The following is a 24,337-nucleotide window of genomic DNA, read 5'->3' on the forward strand; positions in this document are numbered from 1 at the left end:
AGCTAGATAGATATGTAAATATTATACTTTTATGACTATTTATTATTATTAAGAAAAATGTTAAAAAAATATTAATATACCTATTTTTATGATCACTTACTTATTTCTTCTTCCTAGTATTTTTTTTGGGATAGATAAAGTTATAGCTATATATGAGTTCGTTTGTAAACGTTGTACGGAATTTTCCTTTTTCGAACAAAATTGTTCTAATCTTCAGACGAAGCTATTGATACATTTTTCAACTTCTTGCTGAGCGTCGTAAACCTGTCGATTATTGAAACTACAACATAGCCGTAGCCTACATATTTAGAAGTACAAGCAAAATAATGAAAGAAACAGCTCAAATGTGAAGAAAATGTGAATTTTTTGTGTTCGGTGACTCAATAATGCGCAAATAACTTAATAGAGCATCTCTTACGTTTAAACATATACGACCCGTTTTATTACAGAGCTTTGTATATCTGTTTTATAATATTTTAATGATCTCAAAAATTCAACGGCCATAAGCAAATGCTTTAGGAAACCCTTTTTTACAAATTCAAAGTGCTATCAAGCAAAATGTAGTGATAAAGTAGATTAATTGATTAGGAAAATCCGAACTTACAACCATATTTATATAAAACATACGCAAATCATGTAGGTACCGGGTATTAACTTCCTAACCACTATAGATTGGGAATTAAACCTATTGACATAAGATGTTATTTTAAAAAAATATCAATACTTACTTATCTAGAATATACACATTAAACGGCGTCTTGGATGATAACAGCGATAAATTCGGTAGGTCAATATAATTGCGATAACAATCAATCCGAGGAAAAGTCCATGGATTTTATGTTCAACAAATAGTTGCTCCCAATCACCGTCTATACATGCTCTACAGCGACTCATCGTGCTTGTTCACAGTAACGACAAATGGCCTGCGTATCTTCCTATTTTTACTTTTTCATTAAAATCTTATTCTGAAATGAAATTTATAATAAGTCAGTATCGGCACTGATAGTTTGAGATTTAAACATAACATTATTTTCATTTATAGAATAAATAACTAAATACAATATAAAATCAAAGGCATACTTACAATTTAAAACCAGATCATTTGAAATAAATCATCGTTAAAATAATTGAATACAATAAATTTAGTTATTTAATAACTTGAAAAGAAACTTACTGCAAAATATTTTAGCAAACAATTTCAAGCTAACAGCGTTGGCATACTTCGCACCTGTACAGTGACCACGATAAGTACAAAATCAAAACTAATAGCATCGCAGATATGTAGAGAACGTGAAGATTTTTAAAAATAGAGACAGTTTTTTTACAACAACTCATATCACTTCCGCAACAGCCCATTATAATTATTTATTTTGAAAAGTCTGTAGTTAAAGTCATGTTGTTGTCAGCGGTAACAAAGAATTTATTATGTCCATCTTAATGTAATTTACGGATAATTTTGTTAAAAAAAACTAATACTATATTTTTTTCTTTTTCCGTTATGACGTGTATCTGTCAGTGAGTTATGGGAAAAATGTTCTGCCAATAATATGAAGACAAAGATACATGTACTAAAAGAATTAAAATCTTGAAATTTTTATTACAAAAAATTATATTTGTTGCTATAATGCAACACAGTACGTCTAAAACAACATAATATTATTAGGTGAGTTAACTTTCTTAAATACTTTTACTTCAACTCAACTCGATTTCGTACGGCCAAATTTTTTTTAAAAACTATTGAGATAGATGGAAACTTCTCTGAATAAAGATTTACGGTTATATAAAATATATGACAAGTTTTAATGACAGGAAACACTTAAATTTGCAAGTTATTTTATTTTAACATATAAATAGTTACCTATAAAAGGTATGCTGTCGCAGACTTTTCTGTAGTCCTTTTTGATAAGCGCTTCAGAATAACGTCGATTTGATCTTTTATGATTTTATCAGCATTATTAGCGCTCTAAAAATACCATGAATAGTTTATTTTTCTTAATATTAATATGAACCAATTATATTAATTTTGTATTTCTTCAACATCAGCTGTCATGTTCGCTTTTCCTCAGAATGTGCAAATGTTTAAGCAACACTTAAAACATTAAATTTAAGATCAGGAGTATCGTTCAATCTCAAGAGAGATGAATATCCGCATCTATCGAGCGCTTTTGTTATAAGCCCAAAGGTAAGCCTTGATAAGTACCATCGTACGTGATCGACGAGCCCACAGGGTCTTCGAAAATACTGATAATAATTTTAAAAAGGAATCCCGAACATCCTTTTAGCTTTAAACAGCAAACAACAGAGTCCATCGTAACCGTTGAAGTTAACAACTAAAAGCGCAAACTTAATACACTGTGCGCATCAAAACAAGACCCTTTGTAAACTATAAAAATTTAACTTTAAAACCTATAAATAATTTGAAATAAATATATATTCAATTATTTAGGTAAGTTTGGCAACATATTTTGCGGTAATTATCGGTGTTGCGTTCTGTATTTAAAAATACCTCAAAAATAAAATGTATGTAAATAATGTTTAATGTGGAACTTCATTTAACTTTTTTTCTCATCAATTGCAACTAAAATTGTATTTGCAATAAGAAAAATATTGCATTAGCAATAAATATGTAATATAAATGAAACGTGGACAAAATATATTAGAACCAATTATAAAAAGAATTTTCATCAAGCTTAGCATTATCAATAGTAGAGACAAATGTGAGTAATATATTTTATTGTAATTCCGTATCCGTATCCGTAACAGCCTGTGAATGTCCCACTGCTGGGCTAAAGGCCTTCTCTCCTCTTTTTGAGGAGAAGGTTTGGAGCTTATTCCACCACGCTGCTCCAATGCGGGTTGGTAGAATTCACATGTGGCAGAATTTCAGTGAAATTAGACAGACACATGCAGGTTTCCTAACGATGTTTTCCTTCACCGTAAAGCACAATGAATTATAATCACAAATTAAGCACATGAAAATTCAGTGGTGCTTGCCCGGGTTTGAACCCACGATCATCGGTTAAGATTCACGCGTTCTTACCACAGGGCCATCTCGTAATTATTAAGTATTGTAATTTACAATCCCAATTTACTCGACTTTATGACACATATACCCATCTATTTTTCATATATGTTACGGTATACAGTATAATCGTTAAACGCATAGGAATGGATACACTTCTATAAGTACTTACGTATACTTACCCACTTACTGTAAAAATATTTTCTCTGCAATTGAGGACTGATACAACATAACAGAATATAAGAAGAGTACAACGAAAACTGTACACTACTCACTGCACACTTAAATCATTTGAGCCTAAATATGTGAGTAAGCCCGTGTAATTACAGTAATCTTAGTCCCCAAGTTTGGTAATGCATTAATAATAATATAAGTGATGGTTAATATTTCTTAAAGCGCCAATGTCTATGGGCGATGGTGACCACTTAACGTTAGGTGACCCATTTGCCAGTCTGCCTATCTATTTTAAATAAATTAAAAAAAAACGATGAATGAAATCAAAAAACGTTTCTGCGATCATGCCTCAAACCAAAGTATAGGCAAATACAAGATGTTTTAAAAAAAATACTCCCCATGAAGAATCGTTAGTCACACAGCGCATTATTTCATGTTTCGTATATGCAAAATTTTCATAACGGCGATTTTTTCTTTTAAATTTAGATCACACAAATAAAAACATACCTCATAGGATTTCAAGATTTACTCAACATGAAATAAATTAAGAACAATTAAATAAAAATCAAGTAAGAAATATTAAGTTAAGATTAAGACTAAAACACCTTATTTCCTTAAATTTACTTATAAAGATTAATTTTATTGATTAAAAATAGACCATCTCCATTCTCTTTAACGATATTTTTCACTGAAAATTTAGTTACAAGATGGTTGCCACTGTACAGATCTTTAATCACGAGACTTCGCTTTGGAACTTTGCCTTAGCTGTTTCATAGAGAGCATTGCTCATTCCCTCCCCAGTCTCTTTAACCATATAGTTGAGCAGGCTGCTGGGGTTCGAGAGTAGAATGTAAGGGTGGTCGAATTCTGCGACGCGGCCCTTGTCCATCACGAGAACGCGGTCAGAGTCCATGACGGTATGGAGACGATGCGCGATCGTGAGCACAGTGCAACTTGCGAACTGTCGGCGTATCGTCCTTTGGATTAAGGCATCCGTTCTGAAATGATTTTCAATGTAATTAATGTTTAATCATAATCATTTTTAATAATACATATGAACTAACCAATGAGACTTTAATACTTTTTTTAAATCATTACGGCTATAAATAATATTATGAAATTCCTGCTTAATGCACAATTAGATTATGAAAATAATTATGATAATAAGAACATCTCTTACTGAGGATCAACATTTGCCGTGGCCTCATCCATCACAAGTATCTTGTTGTCACGTAGCACAGCCCGAGCGAGACACACAAGCTGACGCTGCCCAACGGAAAAGTTAGTCCCGCCCTCTGTCACGTGAAAGTCAAGTGCTGGCACGGCGTCCTTTAGTTCTACCTTCAATTACATCATAATAATACACATGTGATCATATAATCAGTTCATAAATAAACACCGATTGAATTTATAAATTTGAAATCATTATTGATTATAAAGATTATTAGTGGTATTATTATGCGGTTAAATCATTATTATTACCTAATTTTGCAGCTAATACATTTGATATGGACAGTGTGAACAGATGAATGTTATGTAATGAACATATCACAAGAGAAGCATCGCAGAAGGCAAAACTATTAATATAGGTTATGACGTAAAAGAAACACCGCAACAAAAAGGGTGGATTGTATTCGGAATGAGAATCGGGATGAGCAGAACTGTTACAAATCTTTACTCCATATTCGATTGGAAAAGGGTTTAGAGATGAAGCCCCAATAAGTTGTCGATACAATAATCGTGATGGTCAATCATATCAATCATATTACAATAAAATAGACATATAAACGACATTTACAATTATATAGAATTTATAATAGCAATTCAAAGACCTTACGTACTTTAAACTTTCAATCGAATACAGATATTGTCATTTCGTTATTAAAAATTCCAGGATGTTACGAGAATAGCGAGCTCGACGTTCGACCTCTGACTTTTGTTTGACATTTATAGTTCAGTATCAATATACGTATCTATTTTATATGTAGTGGTGATTTTCCTTTGTTACTTTTAATTTATTAAATTAATAAAATTAAATATTTTAAATTTATATATATCAGATTATATTTTTTTATCTTTACTTGAATTAGGATGACTATTACACATTACAATTTTTTTTTAAATTAAAAAAATTATAAAATCATTAAAACACTTCGTATATAGTAGCAATAGAAATTTTTAATAAACACACATATATGATGTGAGCCACATTTATTGACGTACTCAAATACGATTCAAAATTGAAAATTTGAAAAATGATATAAATCGCTTCAACTCGAATCGAATGCATTAGTCTTATCTCACTGGATATGCAGGCCCGGACTTAGCGATTCAAGTACCTAGACATTTGAACCCCATCCACCCATTCCGAAGGGATTAAAATAATATTATATTATTTTTGGCGCCTTGTAGGCCTAGGCATAAATCCGGGACTGTGTATAATCTTCGCTTATCGAGACATTAGAAACATAATGTATGCACAAGGTCAGTTTTCTACTTACTTGTTCTAACGCTTTCCAAATTTCATCGTCGCTGTAGAGATTGAATGGATCCAAATTGTATCGCAACGTAGCAGAGAATAGCACAGGCTCTTGTGGTATAACTGATATGTTTGATCTCAATTCCTGGGGCAAATTTATATAATTCAATACAACCCTTTCACGACATGTACATAGAGGGGTTTTGATTTTTATTATAAACTGTCATTTTCATATATTTATTATTCGTAATAATTAGCAATTATTATAATAAAGTAAGAAATCAGTGTGTTTTTAAACAAAACTTCTATCAATCATTTGGGATAAAGTTTGAATTTGCAAAACGTACAGCGAGCTATTAAAGGAAGGAACTCCAACAGAAGTACACACAAAAAATACAAGTTTAAAAAAATAAATGTTAAAATGTAGGTCCAATTATAGGAGGACACAACATGCACAAGAACAGACTAACAAACTAAAACAAAAAATTTAATCTTAAAACAAAAATATAAAGAAAATAAAAGTAAATAAATAAATTAAAACATTATTTGTCAAACCCAGTAACAATAATCAGGCAATGCTTATTTAAAACCTTGTTAGCATTTATTTTCTTTATTCTTTATTTAGTTAATAGGAAAATATTTTATATATTCGTTGTTTTAAATTCGATTTTACATACAATGTGTTAGAACTTTTGCTTCTTTTCCATGAAACTTTAAAAAAAATGTTTAAATTATAGGCATGTCTTACCTTTTTAGAGATTCCACGGGTATCGACACCATCGATCTCAATACTGCCCTCGATATTTGAGAGTCTGAACAAAGCGGACATGAGCGACGACTTACCGGCACCTGTCCTTCCGACAATACCGACCTATAAAACAAATTATTGGCTGTGTTTTCTGATTTTCCTATTAAGTAAATAAAATTATATGGACAATACATTTGTATTATCCTCTTAGAAATCTTTAAGTGGACCTCTTTATATTAACCACAAAAAAATCTTACAAATAAATTGTTATGAATAATCTAGCGGTCTTTCTCTACGAAGTGGGGAGCCGCCGGCGCCTGGAAGTCAGTGCATCGGAATACCCATTAAAAAACCAGCGGTACCTTCACCGTCTTTTCGGTGGGCGTCAAGGGATCGCTTGTGCATACCGTGGTCTATCACTACACTTAGCATAATATTTAGAAACACATAAAATAATATTTCATGAAATATAAAACAAACAAACGTATATAGATTGTCTATTTTAATGTGAATGTTCAATATAATTTTGATTAGTAATTTTGCACATGAAAAAAATCCAAAAATGAAAAAAATTATGTTCCTAATAAAATTGTATAGCCCAAAAACATACCTTCCATCCACTATTTATTGTAAAATTCAAGTCTTTAAGAACCGGTGGATCTTCGAGTCCATATTTCAAGCTGACGTTTTCAAAGCGAATTTGTCCATCTGAAGGCCAATTCGGTGGTGGTTGAGTCGCTGAAATTATAAATTGCCGTCTAAGACTAATCTAATATTTTAACTATAAAATTAACAGGAATTTAAAACCATATTGCTACAGATATCCATTACAGAAATAAATGTGAATAAATTTCAACTGCTTATATATTCGGTCAAGGTGGCTGATCTCAAGGACTAGATAACTGCAAGGGAAATATTAGTTTGTGCTAATATATGTGCTAACACTGGTTTGCTTTTTATTTTCAGTTTGTCACTCTCATATCCCAATAGAACGGCAACTCGAAGGAGATCAGACGCGAACATATGATTTTATATGATTTAAAAGGAGCGTAACGGTGCCAATTCCTTAACTTCGTACTACTACTACGAATCTCTTGACAGATAAACTCAATAACTTTCTATTTACCTGACCTAACGAGCTATTAGATCAGAGAGGCAACATAATTTATATATACCAATATACTTTTATTAGGTCCTTACATATGAAATTAGCGTTTTGTCGTACTGACCACTTTGATCTGAAATATCTCTGGTTAAGAATTCCAAATTCATATTTATAAATTCATTTAGCACCTAAAATGTACCACATTTGAGTTTTCATCATCAAATCATCAAAACAGTCATTCATTTGTTTTTTCCTCATTATTTTTTTCTTTGGCGTCGCTTATTACCGCATAATGGGAAACATGAAATATCGGTATATTTCCAAGTTCGAGTTCTACCGTGGCACCAGTGCTGCAGAAACAGCTCGAAGGATTAATGATGTGTACGACGCTGGTATCGCAAAAGAAGGCACAGTAGGTTTTTGGTTTCAACGTTTCCGTTCTGGTAATTTCGACCTTCAGAACCAACCCCGTCAACGGCCGGAGACCAAAGTGGAAAATGAAAAATTAAAGGCTATTGTGGAAGCAGATCCATCACAACGCACTTCAGAGATAGCTGCAGACGTCGGGGTAAGTAATAAAACTGTATTAATCCACTTGAAGCAAATCGGGAAAGTAAAAAAACTTGAACAATGGGTACCTCATGAATTGAGTGAATCGAACTTGCAAATACGCGTCGACTGTTGTGTTACTTTGCTCAACAGTCACAATAATGAAGGGATTTTAAATCGAATCATGACTTGTGATTGTGGTGAAAAATGGATACTGTACGATAATCGGAAGCGCTCGTCGCAATGGCTGAACCCTGGAGACCCAGCCAAATCCTGCCCTAAACGAAAATTGACTCAGAAAAAGTTACTTGTGAGTGTTTGGTGGACTAGCGCCGGTGTCGTTTACTACAGCTTTCTAAAATCTGGCCAAACGATTACGGCAGATATCTATTGTCAGCTAATGAAGGAAGAACTAGCTGCTAAACAATAGAGATTGGTCAATCGCTCTAGGCCACTGCTGCTTCACGACAACGCAAGACCTGCACAACACACACACACTGCACAACAAAGAACCACTAAGTTAGATGAGCTGTAAGGACCGAATACATATTTACACATAAAAGGAATACTAACATTATATAGATATTTTAGACACATTTTAGACAATAATATTCAATTATTTTTCATACGTGACGTACATTATATTATGTCGCAATTACCGCAAGTACACGTGTACACATAAAAAGCGTTATCGTCATTGTAAATATACCTCAAAGTATATACAAACACGAATATAATATAAGGTAAACAAATAATTAGAACACAGATCAGTCAGGAATTAAAGTAAACAACTTATGTTTGCACAATTGATTCATGGATACTTCTGAAACCTTTTAATGAAATTATATATATAAATCGTCATAATTTTTTTATTAATATTATGCAAAAGAATGCGTTTAATTCGTACGGTTGTATATTGTTATAATAAAATGTATTAAGAATGGAAATTTCAAAAGTAAAGAATAAAACTTTACTTTTCATTATGAGCAAATAAATGGTGTCTAACAATGACGAGATAAATTTTTACTTTTTATCTTATTTAATATTCATATGACTATGGGTGACTTAATAATTAACATTGGATTTTTATAAGCAATCTTATTGAAGTTTATTATAAACTATCATTTTCACTCTTATTTAAAATAAACAGATCGATTAGGGCACTAATTAGGGACTCTGTTCAGTGTTCTTACAAAAATATACGTTATGTTGGGATATTTACGGCATTAGAACCACCTTCGATATGAATACATATTAATAACTTTCTAATTATAATGTTATTCTTTAGAAAAAAAACTTACAATGTCATCTAACAGGAGTAAACAAAATTTGAAAATAATCAAGTATAATACGAACCTAACTAACTTTGTAAATGTGAAAGCGAGTTTACTTGTTTGTTAATTACGATATCACATCTTAACTGAATAACGTAATATCTGTACCCCGCTACGGGTGAAGCCGCGATCAGAAAATAGTAACAAATGAAAATTAACGTTCTCATTATATTCAATAGATATTATTAAGAGCATCTCGGAGCTGTGCATGTTCACTCTAAAATGCTTGCGAAGATTTTCAACCCAACAAACAGACAAAAGATGAAGCAATGAGTATTCGTTCGATGAAGTTTTCAATGTAAGGCGCCGTTATATTGTTACCGTTTTACTGTTACCTACTAAAGCTATAATATAGCCAACAAAATTATTACGTACGCAAGATAATCATGTTAAAGTTTCAATGAAACTTGGAAATATTGTGCAAACTGTAATTACGTTCAGATTTATCTAATAGATACCTATAAACTTTTGCAGTCATTACTTCCACAAATCAAAGTTTATTATAGCTATTTCATCATATATAAGTAGTAGGTACTTAGTAATTATCAAACTTAGCAATTATACGCCGGTTAGTAACGCCGGTCACACGTTTATGAAAAAAAAAACACATTTCCAATTACATTTCTTAGATATTTTTAATAAGTGAGATGGCCTAGATGGCCCAACCCTAAAACACGTGATTCTTAAGTAAATATTTTGGATGGTAACAAAGTCGGGCAAGAGCCCCCCCGTTTTCATGTGCAAAAGAAAACAACGTGAGAAAATCTGCGTGTGTCGGATGAAAATCTTTCGTCTCGAATTGGAGAAGCGAGTTGATATAAGCTGCGAACTGTCTCCTTAAAAGGGAAAGAGGTCTTAGTCCAGCAGTGGCACATTAATAATAACATGTTTCTTAACATTGTATCAAAATTTGCCGTCGTAAAAACTTAACAGTTCTGAAATATATATGTCACATACACATCATATTGTTTATTACTTATCGTTAAGCTGTTCTCACCAGTTGGTACTAAAGATTAATAAGTATAATTTTCTGCTGTTGCAGCTAATACAATTTATGTTATTAATGAATTATTCTTATAATATTTTCAGACAGTTATAATTATTTTGCCCTCTTGCACTGTGATCTCTGGTTTACTATTCAATGCGGGAATTTGCGGTTAACACGCGGCGCCGATGCGGCGCCGTGTATACTTAATACGTGAACGTTGAAAATTGTAGTACAATCTTTTTAATATTTGTTATAAAGGAGAGTAGAGACATTTATATCATTCGAAGGGTACTATGCCATAAACATGAATATTGCCAAATGTTTGAAATAACACAAGAAACAATAAGGCATAAGTACACTTAAAGAGGTTCAAGAATTTCGAAATAACCTAACCTAACCACCGACATCACTTATTATAACGTTTGCTTTGTATCGTTATGTTGGGCGAGCGACCTCAAGTATTACATACACAGGGTCATTAGATCTTAGAATCTATGGTGGCGCATTGGTATAGTAAAGAATGGCATTTACTTCTTGCAGTGCCAGTATGTGCTAATTTGACCACATTGGTAATGTCTACGTGAAATTACCTAAAAATAAAGGTAGAAAATATTTTAAAATCACGACTCATTTATTTTAAGAAGACAATTAGACTTTGATCCACATAATGGTAATTAAGTGGGCTCTGGTCATAATAGCCATACTAAGTTCATAGATGAGAACGTATCTGCGGCCTCCTGATCGATTTCCGACACTTTTCAAAAGGAGACTAGCACATAACTAACCGCATATGAAATATTATAGGAAAAAAGAGAAGATACAAACAGAAGTGCACTCTCTATTTCCTTAAACTAAATTTAATAATCTGAGAGGACGGTCATGTGACACGATCGAAAAAGGTTCAGATGCAGGATCAACAGTCTATCTGCAGAGCCACCGCTGTAATGCCAATGCCAAGAAAGTAATACCAACTTCAATAATCCGGGCTGCTTTTGGCGTTAAAGGCAAAAAAATTTATTAATCCGGCAAAGAATTTGAACCCTCGGCATCTCCAGCTTCTATCATAGTATAAGGCATTCCTTAGATTGACAACGGAATCACACCACAAGATATAACTAGTTATATATTTGTCTATGTACATATAGATCACCCACTTAACTAAAATAATAATAAATAATGCTTATTTCTCTTCAAAAAACACAACTTCAATGATATAATTAAAATTGTATTCATAGTCTAGAATGTGTGAAGAGGTGTCCGAGTTAGGCATATTATATCTGTATTACACGAACTGGAACACGCCAATACAATATTGATGTTTGGAAATGGAACCAACTTAAAAGAATTCACAACACATTTTATATATGTTATAACATGTTTAAAACGATTAGTTTTATGACGCTCGCGTACATTATTATAATAAAATGAAAAACCTTTCAAGTGAACGTTTTATTGTTGTTCTAACGAACAATTTACTTCAAACTCATATATTCTTTTCAATCACGATATTAGTACATTATCGTATCTTGTTGTTGTCTAGTCGAAATGCGAAACATAATTTAAATAACAGTGGTTTCATGTATTGTCATACAATACATTTTCATACATAATTATTTCAAATATGCAAAATTATAACAAAACCTTGAATAGTTTAGTGTAGGAACATTTTCAGAAGTATTTATATAAGTTAATTCGAATACATCTTTTAGTCATTTTTTCGAGTACATATAGGATGAATAAGTGAACTAGTACCTACTTATATTGTTTATATATAAACTAAAAGCCAATGAATGTCCCACTGTTGGGCTAAGGCCTCCTATTTTTAAGGAGAAGGTTTGGAGCTTATTCCAACACGCTACTACAATGCGAGTGGATGGAATCCACATGTAGCAGAATTTCAGTGAAATTAGACACAACAGGTTTCCTTACGATGTTTTCCTTCACCGTCAAGCATGAGATGAATTATAAACACGAATTAAGCACAATTAAATACTTAAAACCGAAACCATTCAATACACAAATAGATAAATTACACTAAGCACTCTTTGCCAGAGGTAACATTATAGGCAAATTATGTTTATACAAACTGAATATGATCTGTATGATTAAATCCTGATGTATATAGAAAAGCGGCTAATGTATCCATTAGATTTTAAAAAAACCGAAAACATAGACATTTATAAAATAATAAAAAATCTTAAAACTCAAAAATCCACAGGTAGAGATACAATTAAACCATATAATTATAAAGATATTAAAGCTATAGCAGTTATAATTACACAAGCAACTATTAAACTAAAACTATCAAATACTGTAAATTAAACTTGCAAAAATCCTTTGTCAAAATTATTTCGACTAAAATAAAAACATAATAACATATAAAATCACAACAAGAGCTATAACAAGACACAAGCTAATCATATTTAAAGCAAACAACGTTTATGGAAAACGAATTGTAGATTATCTACTACCAAAACTAATAAACGAACTTACTATTAGATTTAAAATTAAAATTGACAAATAAATTTTTGATTAAATATAAAATGTAACTACACCAGTACCTACACATACAATTTACATTTAGAATCTTACCTGAAACAGTCTCTATAGTAGGAGCACAGATCATATTATACTATTCTAGGTATGAGTATAATCCTAATTACCAAATACTTTTGTGATAATATATAATAATAATAATGTTTAAAATTGTAAGTATATCTGTACGTTCATACATACTTACAATATTAAATAAACTTTGTTTTTCTTTGTTTATTGAAAGCTCGCCTGTGTATTATTTTATTTTACTTTTTTATTATGTTTGATATTTGTGTATTTTTATTATATATGTTAGTTTGTCTATGTTTAAGCAGCACCCGATCAAGCTGACAATGCTTATGGGTGTCAAGAATAAAAGTAAGAATAAAAGTGTTTATGTCTGAATTATATGATGGCTTAAACTCAACTCACGGCCATCGTCCATGTTTTCCTCAGCGGGAAGATTGGAGTACTCCAGAATGCGCTCCACAGAGGTCATGTGTGCAAGCAGATCGGCGGTCACACGCGCTGCCATTTGTAGCATCATGGTTAGAGTCATGGATTGGCTCACCGCTAGACCCACGCTGCCAACGGCTATCCAATCACCTGACGCGAAAAACAACTATTACCACTAAATTCTTTATTCAAATAGACTTATCATTATACAATTTATTAAATATAAAGCTACGGTTTAGGAAGTAGATTATATCGAGAAAAAAGGGGCAGGACACTTAGTAGTAAGATTCTCTTTTATTCGGATTATATCAGATAGGTTTAATTTTTAATATCATGCGTAAAAATTAACTTTTACTAATTTCACATATGTTATCGATTGTTTTAACCTTGTTGTTGTTCTAAGCTTGTAACCTTAAATATGAAAATATTGATATAATTGTTATAAACATCACCTTTTTTAATTAATAAAAAAATATTCAACCATACTTATAAACTTTGCTTAATGCTGGATTAGTTAAGCAATGCTATGTCTTCTTCTTTAGAATGTCATATGAATTTAAAACAGAAAGTGAAAATTCTGTGCTTAACTAAACAGTCGCTAAGCAACCGATTACCCTTTTAAGAAATTTGATAACATGGCACACATATTAATTATAAAATTCTTTGAAAATAATTTTAGTTATATAAAACTCACCAAAATCAATTAAAATAAATATAGCTAGTATAACTCCAAGGTACACGAGACATAAGATATCCAGGAACAGCCCAAAAGCACTTGAACCACCCAAGAATGTATAAAAGGCACTCGAGTTGAGATCCTAAAAAAATAATACTCTCAAACCACAGTTAAAACAATATTTGCATCTTATGACGTTATTTATTTAATTATCGTAACCTAAAATTTTACATTTACTTTAAAGTTTGCTTCGTATTATTTCTGTAACAATTCGATACGTTTTCGTATCAATGGTCGGAGATTACAGAACCCTAAATAAAAAAAATACGAAACTCCTTATCTATTTAAATAATTAGGGCCACATATGAATATTAAATAAACAAAAGAAAATAATATTCTACAAACGATTACCACATTATCGGTCAATAAAGATAACCTTAAAGTCATTATTGATAAGTTACCTGAGCGTCGTCGAACATTTTGAGCAGCCTGTACTGAGAATTAGAACTTCTAACAGTTGATAAACCAGACATTGTTGAGTTTATCATACTAAAAACGGGACTTTTAGCTGTTAAAAAATTAAAAAGAGTAATTAATATTAAACATATCAATCAATACAAGATCCTAAGTTATAAATACTATCTTACTAATATCAAAAGATAATAATAAAAACGTAATACACTATACACAACAACGCATCAGATACTGTATTTATTTACGCATAAAAAATGTAATAGAATCTTAACATAGTTATAATTTTTACGACAAAGAACTCAAATATTACTTAACTAGTAATTATAATAAGACTCACTCGTACTCTCCAGCCTCTTAACAGCCTGGGCCGCATTTAAGTACCACTTTAAGAGTATAACGAATACGAGCAGAAGTATTGCTGTAGGTATCAATGTCCAAGGTAGCGCCAACGCGTTCAGTACTAGCACGCTTGTAACAAACAAGTACATCTGAATCGTCTCGAGCATGCTACGGGGAAGCATTTCATCCATAGAGTCCATGTCCTTAGAAAATCGATTGAGAACTCGACCTATAAATACAGCGACAATGAATGATGATGAACGTATACACTACAACAACAAATGAGTCACGAACCCTATAAATTCAATTAAAAGTTGATCTGTTCTTTCTGTAATCAATGCTGTACTTTCCTTTAAAAGTGTTATTTAATGTGGTTTTTATTTTTTGTAAAACTCTAGGGCTTGTCAATATATAATAAATCGCTTACCAGATGGATTTGTATCGAAGAACCTCATCACAGCCGTTAGTAAATTCTTAAACATCGTGTCGTGTAAATTCTGGGAAGCCCGCATTGCCATGACCACGAAAGCAGCTATTCTTACTTGCGTCATAATAATTATAAATAGTACAGCTCCACCATAGATCCAGAGATATTGTCCAGTTGTCAAAGGGCCTACTTGCGTGCCTAAGCTGGTATCTGAAAAAAAAAGAAAACAACTTGGTTGGAACTTGGAAAATAACTGATGACGGCAGTGTTAGTAAAGATTCGCAGTTACGCAAAAACGTAGTTATTCTATACAGTATATATTTTTTAATCACCGCAATTGCTCCATATTAACGACATTTTTTTTAACCAATTGAGAGAATTGTTTCGAAATATTTGTTGCTTAAAAGATTATACATAATACTAGTATATTACATAATACTAGTATTATGTATAATCTTTTAAGCAACAATTATTAATTCCTAAAATAATATAATTCTTACTTTACTCTAAATATTATAATTAAAAAATAATAATTCAGAAACTAGTTTCTGAATTATTATTTTTTTAGGAATTAATAATAAAATAAATAAATATATAGAAGGCTACAAATTTCAAATCACTTGACATTGAAATATATGTATATTTAATTATTTCTTCCGACAATATTCCACTTAAACATAAGTGCCTTAAACAGGATTCTCATTATTCGATGTCAGGTAGGGTGGCAATAGTTAATCAAAAACAATTAAAACGAGAGATTTAAGTTGAATCAACAAAACTGTTTTTAAATTAAACTGGCTTACCAACTTTGAAAGTGGGTAGAGCAATTTAAGTATTTGTATATATGTTTAATGAAATGAGTGTTGCCCAAACCTAGACAGTTTTGCCTAAACCCTACCACACGCTTTTAATATTTTCGGGACCGAGTCACCCTCGTCCGTGGGAGAATACCCCGCATATATGTAACCGCACTAGCGTTCCCTGGGTGGTGCCAATCAGGTGACAATCTAACTGGTGGTAGGCCTCAGCCGTGGTTAATGACCACCCACCGGACAAAGCCGTACCGTCAAGCAATGCTGTTGTGTACCGGTACGATGTCCGGTGACACCATTCCAAGATAGGGTCAGAACAGTTGCGACATTGCAGAAGATCGAAACATTGCATGCTGAATTCGCCACATCGGGAGACTAGTTACGGAGGGTAGCGGGATCCGTGGCCCAGTGCATCGCTGGCCAACCGCAGATAGATGGGGACCCAAGTAGTGAGCTAGCTACTTACAAAAGGCTCCCACTGTCAAAAAGTCCTTGGGGGGCTCGGGCGTTCCCACAGTCTCCAGCCTAGTCCCCCATCAGTGTGCTCGATATTCCTATGTGTATCATCGTGTCTTAGCAGCAAGACGCCTCATTCTACTTCCGTCTCTCTACCTTTTTATTCTGCAACAAATGGTCAAGAAACAAGAAAGAGGAAAGTTTCACAGTGGTTGCACTCCCTCTCGCTTAAAATACACCTCAACAACATTAGAGGGTTGTACTCTAATATCGTGCCAGTCCTCTACCATCTTGAGACTGAGAAACCCCACCTCTTGTTTCTCACGGAGACGCAGATTGGTTGTCCGTCCGACGTATCGTATCATTCTTACCCAGGGTATATCGATTTTAATGCCCACCACAAGGACTGGCTATTTTCATACCAAAACACTGACCATGCTGGGTGAGTGACGCGAAAGCTAGCGTTTAGCGTTAGATCTTACCCAGCTGGTCTATAGTGCTACGCGGGTACCTGACGTTGACTCGCATAAAGCATATTACGCAGCAAGCACGGCACGCAAATGATTGCACAGTTGTAGAGAGCTACAAGTCCAACGCGCGAGCTAGTAAGGCCCAGATTAGGGCTCAGAGAGAAGCTATGGTTGAGCGCCTGAGCGTCATCCTTAGGGCAGTGTCCGATTGGCACGATGCCAATTTGGTCATGTTCAATGCAACCAAGACGCAGACGTGTTTGTTTTCCGCCAAAAAGAGGGATTTTCAGCTACCTCCCTCTGTGTCCGTACCTATAACTAACCACCTTGACATTCTTAACGTTACTCTCACGTCGACTCTAAATTTTGACTCTTTTATTGAGTCCAAAGCCCAAATAGCCGCCCGAAAGATTGGTATCCTCTCCAAAATGAGACGTTACTTTCCTCAGAACAAATGCTCAGCTTATACAAAGCACAAGTGAGGTCTTGTATGGACCTTTCTTACCTTTGGGACGGCTCTGCTAAGCACCACCTTCGAACTCTAAAGTCCATTGAGAGGCGGGCCAGGAGGCTGATAGGAGACGACACATTGGTCGAGTCTAGACTCCAAAGTCTCGAACATCGACGTGTGGTTGCATCACTTTCAGTCTTCTATCGGATACATTTCGGAGAATGTGCGCAGGAATTACATGAACTGTACTGATGGTAGGGCTTTGTGCAAGCTCGTCTGGGTAGGTACCACCCACTCATCAGATATTTTACCGCAAAACAGCAATACTTGATATTGTTGTGTACCGGTTTGAAGGGTGAACCTTGTGCCTGTAATTACACTGTCTCACAGTGTAATTACAGGCACAAGGGGCATAAAATCTTAGTTCCCAAGGTTGTTGGCGCATTGGCTATGTAAGCGATGGTTGATATTTCTTACAATGCCAATGTCTGAGGGGGTTTAGAGACCACTTACCATCAGGTGGCCCATATGCTCGTCCGCCTTCCTATTCTATAAAAAAAGAACTAATTTCTTCCGTCCCCTTTTATTGTCGAACGGCCAGGCAAACGCGACCAAGGTGCCACAGGTACACAGTGAAAATTCCCCGCCTACGTACGAAACACATTGAATCTACATTCATCATTCGCAATGCGAAACTGTGGAATGCTTTGCCTGAGTCCGTATTTTCTGATAGGTACAACGTTGGTGTCTTCAAATCCAGAGTTTTAGGCAAGCGTGCTACATTTTAGACCGTGTCGATGCTTAAGGTCAAGCAAGTCAACGGTCAAACGCTTGCCTATTAAGTGTAAAAAAATAATACCACAATACGGCTCACAGGGAAGGAAAAGAAACGTAACGCGAGTGAACTCGGAGCAGCTTTTTTCATTATATTTGATAATTTCATTAAAATTATTTTTTCTCGTGATAAAACTTTGTGATTAACGTCATCAAGTTAAGTTTATGTTTAACTCTTATAAATACCTTCCATATATATATGACAAAAACATATAAAGTTTGTATCGACTTCAAATTAAATAAGCGTACATTGCCTGATTCAACTTTGTAATCAATTAATTATTTTTATTACATTTATTCTTTTCTCTTAAATAAATATAAATATTTCTCTTATCGATAAATCAAATCTTTTTGAAAGTCATCCTTAGCAGTATTATTTCACATCTGCACTATGGAAAAAAACCCGAAATATGTACGCGGCAAGTGAATGGTTTTGTACTTCAGATACGTTAGAATAGACGGCTTGTGGTTCTTCAAATCTGTTCCTGCCCCTATTTAAATAATCGCATAAATTGTAGAATATCTGACTTCATCACATAGTAATATAGGTATAATAATAATCAATATAGGTATATAACCTATATAGATTATTATTATTATACAGTCGAGATAGCCCAGTGGTTTGAACACGTGACTTTTTATGTGCTTAAATTTGTTTCTATCTTCGTATTATAGTGAAACATGCATGTATCGAATGAAATTTTGCCACATTTGAACTCTACTCAATCCACCAACCATCAATGTGTCCTCGGTAATTGAATTAACCCAGCAATTTGTGATTCACAGACTATTTCATAATTATATCACCCATGATAAATATTAGCAACAGCTAAATTAAGTTTTAACTTTTTAACTTACCAGGCTCTTCTCCAGGCGGTAATGATATCTCGTACTCGTCCACTTGGTTTGTCCTGTATAAAAATAATGAAAAAAAGAAATGTATAAAAAGAATATGAATTGTAGCTTTATCACGGAAATCTTAACCGATGATTGAGGGTTCAAAGGCAAGATATCACCGCTAATTTTTATGTGTTCAATTTCTGTTTTAATGTGTACATCTTACGATTAGTGAAGAAAAACATCTTAAGGAAACCTAAATGTGCTGTGTATCACATGTGCATTTAAAGGCTGTTCATTTATTTTAATTTTATAAATAAATCTTACAATTATTATTTTCCTTACCAATAACTTAGCCAGTAGTCTGAAAACGTCGCTCCCGTCTGAGTAAGCAATAACGAGAATACCGCCATGAACACGACAAGCCAAGATTTAACTGACATCAAATAGTCCTTAACAACCGCCCATTTAAGATTTCCTTTCGCCCTTTCCTCTGCTTCCAAAACTTGTTCTTTTTCTTCCTGGGTGTCTTTATTGTCACTTCTGACTGACACTCGTGACATTCTATGTTGCAGTGTTGGTCTACGGTCATCCTTTGAAAGCAATTTTGATAGTAAAAAAAAATACATATATTATAATAAAAAGAGCAGTTGCTTTTACTTCAATTATTTTAAGTGTATATAAAATCGAACATTGTTTGTTTCTAGTAAAAGTAAATTTTAATGACGATTAAACTCATTTACAATAGACAGCAATTAGAAAACAAATTATCGTTTCTAATAAAACACATCGCAGCACCAAAATAATAATATTACGTACGTTCGTAACATATAGTCTACGTAAATGGATTCTGTACTCTTATAAAAATACCAAATATTTCGTCCCGTAAACTTATATGTATTTTGTTTATAATTTTCTTTAAAATAAAACTTACAATTATGGTTTAGGTAGAAAGTTGTTCTAATTTTGCTCATTTATAGTAAATGTGTATACGCGGTATAAATTTCTTAGTTATTATTGCCAGTTGGCCACTTTACTAAAATAAACAAACCTCGACTTACTTCTTGAATGTTCCCTTCTACTTTATTCTCTTTATCGTCTGATATCAAAGAAGAAAATTCTTTCTCAGATTTGACCAAATCATCGTAAGAGCCCATGTTTTTGATTGAGCCCTAAAATAAAGTGAACCAGTTACCAAAATATTCACACACATTACGTGATCGTAAATTGATGTCTTAATGACCTAACTCAAAACAACTTAATTACCTCACTCAAAACAATAATAAAATCTGCGGCCTTGAGAAAATGAACTTGATGCGTGACTAAAATGCGTGTCCGTCCGCTCAAGTATTTCTTTATACATCCGTCGAACAGCTGTCGACCGACTTTAGCATCAACAGCTGATAACGGATCGTCTAATAAATATATGTCTGCCTAAAACATACAAAATTAGAATTAAATTATCGTGTTATTTGTGAATTCACAAGGGACTTATTTACTTTCTTAATTACTAGTATTAGGTTTTATTACTAAGCTCTTTTATTTCTACGTATCATAATATATTTGTATTATGATATGTAGGAATTAAAGAGTTTAGTATATTTATATTTCCGTAACAGCCTGTGAATGTCCCACTGCTGGGCTAAAGGCCTCCCTCTCCTCTTTTTGAGGAGAAGGTTTGGAGCTTATTCCACCACGCTGCTCCAATGCGGGTTGGTGGAATACACATGTGGCAGAATTTCAGTGAAATTAGACACATGCAGGTTTCCTCACGATGTTTTCCTTCACCGTAAAGCACGAGATGAATTATAATCGCAAATTAAGCACATGAAAATTCAGTGGTGCTTGCCCGGGTTTGAACCGACGATCATCGGTTAGGATTCCCGCATTCTTACCACTGGGCCATCTCGGCTATAATATTTATATTTAATCCCTACCAATATTTTACATACAAAACAGTGTTTGTTAATTTGCTCTTCTTTCACGCAACAAGAGCGCAACGAATTAATAGACACAGATAGTTATAATATGATATTTTATTACCGGATTTTCATCCCGGCAAAATGCATGGGGCAAGTAAAACTGGTCTTTCTATAAAAATGTTCCCACAAACTTATTAAAATTTAACCTCTGGTTTTAAATATCAAATTAAAAACGTGTTATACGTTACGTATGTACGTTACAAAAGGTACTTTCTTTTAATTTCCTTTATGTATCTCTGTTAAAAAATATAAATGGATATCTGACTTATCTATAAAAGATAAGTCAGATATCCATTTATATGTACCGTTGCGAAATGTTTAATGGATATTATGGTGGTCTACTTTTTTGACATACCTACCTACAAAACTTTTGTCTCCGTCTGAATTGACAAAACACTTATTTAAAAATATAAACGTACTATATATGTATTACATACTATTTATTGTGTACGTGAATCCGGAAAACAAGTAAACAAAATGTATTTAATTATATAATAATTACGATAATACAATTAAATCCTATATTTCGCTACATACAAAGTTTTGCAGTTAATATCGATTGTGACATTTAATTTTCGCTGTACGTGCACCTGTCGTGCGCAGTATGAACTGCAGCCGCTTCAGCATCGCTCATATTGACTTTCATGAAGTTAATTTGTCAAACTATCCAACGTCATATGCCTAATGCTCCAAGCTGTCATGTTTGCATTTACGACAAAATGCCAAATATTTTTAAATAATTTATTATAAATGCGAAAGTAATTATTTCTATTTATAAAGTTTGAGGTATATGGAGGAGATATATGGTTGCTATGTAGTATATATATAAAAACATAAGATGACAAAAATATGAAGTTCTTTATAAATTGATGTTTTTTTTATATAAATATTTCGTTACGCAAATGAGACAGTTTAAAGAGCTCTCGTTAAAACAATGTGAGTGTGTACCCTACTTTGACTTATGTTGATTTTTTACATAATATGATGCGATGCGAACGTAATTAAAATGAAAATAATTTTACATGGCAAAATATAACTGTGAATGTCCTTTTATATAAAAAAAATTAAAATATATATCCTTGACATATATATTGTTATCATAATTATGTATAATGTCTAATAATATCCTGAAATTAACCAAGCAAAGAAAAATCGAAACGATAAATTTATCAATGGTATTTAATTTCAGTTTCACTTACCTCTCTATAAACAGCTCTCGCTAAATTAATCCTGGCCCTCTGTCCCCCCGAAAGTGACACACCTCGTTCACCCACTAAAGATAGGTCACCGTAAGGAAACTGCTTGAAATCCGGCAACAGGGAACAAACTCGACAAACCTGTGATAACATAAAACTAAAAAGCATAATTATTGTTTCTATTAAATCGCTTATTGTTTGAAAGTAATATCAGTTTCGTGACGATAATTATATAACAAAACTAAGCAATCCTATATAGCGTCAAAAAAACCGCATGTTGAATAAAATATAAACTCTATGTTGCTTGTTACCTAATTATCGAGAATGAAATATTAAATTCAATGACACACTTTTAAGATCGATAAATTTAATGACAAATACTTTTGCTCAATGAATCGATGTTTTTTATGTAATAGGGGGGCAAACTGGCAGACTCACCTGCTGGAAAGTAACCACCCATGCTGCCCATGGACACCTGCAATACCGGCTTGCAGATGTAGTATTTAGATTCATGTAATATTAATAAGTATTTATTAATGAATCTAAATACTTTGTAATGGCTTTACTTTTCAGGTTGATAAGTCATTGCTATAGATATAAATGAAAATACAACAACATAATCTTAACGCAGGTTCCAATCTTTCCGAGCTGAAGCAAAAACTTAGTTTCTGTATTACAATAAAACATAATTCGAATTTGAATAACATCGAACAAACCTGTAATATCATATGACATTTAAAAAAAACAATAAATTAGCACTTTTATTTGTCTTTTATATAAACTGTGATATAATTTAGTGAAAAATATTTTTTTAAACTATATTATAATGTATTTTTATGATAACATTGTTATCAACTCATCTTGACATTTAAAACAGCTGTACCAATATCTACGGCTTACTTATAAGCGTTGCTTATCGGGTGCTTAGTTAAACAATTATTTCTCTTTTTCTTTCATCATTGATTTCACATTTAAAAGAAGAATACAGTGTACTGTAACTAATAGAGCCCCTTAAAAACATTTTTATGTAAAGCCATCCGTAGTTATAAAAATATGTAGTCATGATGATTATTATTTTTAAAAATTATTTTATTTATATGATTTTGTTGATTCATTCTACGTAAAAAGATAAAATTTCTTTTTTACAAATCAATTGCGTCGTAATATTTATCATGTATCTAATATGACTTAACTTAGTTTAATGAATTTTGAATTCTAGAATATTGTTAATAAAGTCAATGCTTGAAATTAAAATTTTGAATATTTTGTGACCTTTGATGATGAGTGACCTTGAGCCTTCTTATGAGGCCCATTGGCACACACACTGGTTGAAAACTTTCGACTTGAGACACTGCGGTATTTGGGATGAGAAGATATCGTGTAGCTTCCGGAACGCTGTCCAGCCAAGTTGAATTCGACGATTGACCTCTTTCTCGAAGTTGAACCTACTTAGTTGGATGATCTGACCTAGGTAGACATAGTTGTCTACAACTTCGAGTGCAGAATTTCCAACCTTGACTTGAGTGGGTGCAACATGGATGTTCGACATGATTTTCGTCTTGTCCATGTTTATTTTTAGACCCACTTGTTGGGAAACCCTGCTGAGGTCATCGAGCATAGTGCCGAGGTCTTCCAAGTTTTCAGCCATAATTACAATGTCATCGGCAAATCGAAGATGAGTGATGTACTCGCCGTTGATATTGATGCCAAGTCCGTTCCAGTCCAGAAGCTTAAAAACATCTTCCAATGCAGTGGTAAACAGTTTCGGAGATATCAGTCTCCCTGTCTTACACCTCTCTGCAGTTGGATAGGTTTTGAGTTGTGATCCTGGAGTCGGATTGACATGCAGAAGGCTATGCTCGGAGTTTCTCTGCGAGATCGAATCAAAAATGATGAATTCCGCAGGCGAACCAAAGTAACCGACATAGCCCGAAGAATTGCTAAATTGAAGTGGCAGTGGGCGGGGCAAATTGCTCGCAGAACCGACGGCCGC

The 24,337-nt window shown here is 33.2% G+C and overlaps 1 protein-coding gene across 1 annotated transcript in view; it reads right to left on the reverse strand.

Annotated features, from left to right (window-relative positions):
• Window positions 1-3,863: 3,863 nt before the first annotated feature.
• LOC126774816 (uncharacterized) overlaps window positions 3,864-24,337 on the reverse strand; it is a 42,993-nt gene continuing 22,519 nt past the window's right edge. The window contains exons 28-42 of the mRNA XM_050496432.1: window positions 22,348-22,485; window positions 20,433-20,600; window positions 20,249-20,338; window positions 19,512-19,759; window positions 19,188-19,240; window positions 15,307-15,516; window positions 14,878-15,108; window positions 14,528-14,634; window positions 14,085-14,208; window positions 13,367-13,540; window positions 7,034-7,161; window positions 6,424-6,546; window positions 5,698-5,820; window positions 4,377-4,537; window positions 3,864-4,194 (exon numbers count right to left, since the gene is read on the reverse strand). Coding sequence (XP_050352389.1) covers window positions 3,930-4,194; window positions 4,377-4,537; window positions 5,698-5,820; window positions 6,424-6,546; window positions 7,034-7,161; window positions 13,367-13,540; window positions 14,085-14,208; window positions 14,528-14,634; window positions 14,878-15,108; window positions 15,307-15,516; window positions 19,188-19,240; window positions 19,512-19,759; window positions 20,249-20,338; window positions 20,433-20,600; window positions 22,348-22,485 — 2,343 coding nt within the window. The 3' untranslated portion in view covers window positions 3,864-3,929. The remainder of the gene's footprint in view (window positions 4,195-4,376; window positions 4,538-5,697; window positions 5,821-6,423; window positions 6,547-7,033; window positions 7,162-13,366; window positions 13,541-14,084; window positions 14,209-14,527; window positions 14,635-14,877; window positions 15,109-15,306; window positions 15,517-19,187; window positions 19,241-19,511; window positions 19,760-20,248; window positions 20,339-20,432; window positions 20,601-22,347; window positions 22,486-24,337) is intronic.

The sequence above is a fragment of the Nymphalis io genome, chromosome 2 (genome assembly GCF_905147045.1).
Source record: "Nymphalis io chromosome 2, ilAglIoxx1.1, whole genome shotgun sequence".
NCBI classification, from domain to species: domain Eukaryota; kingdom Metazoa; phylum Arthropoda; class Insecta; order Lepidoptera; family Nymphalidae; genus Nymphalis; species Nymphalis io.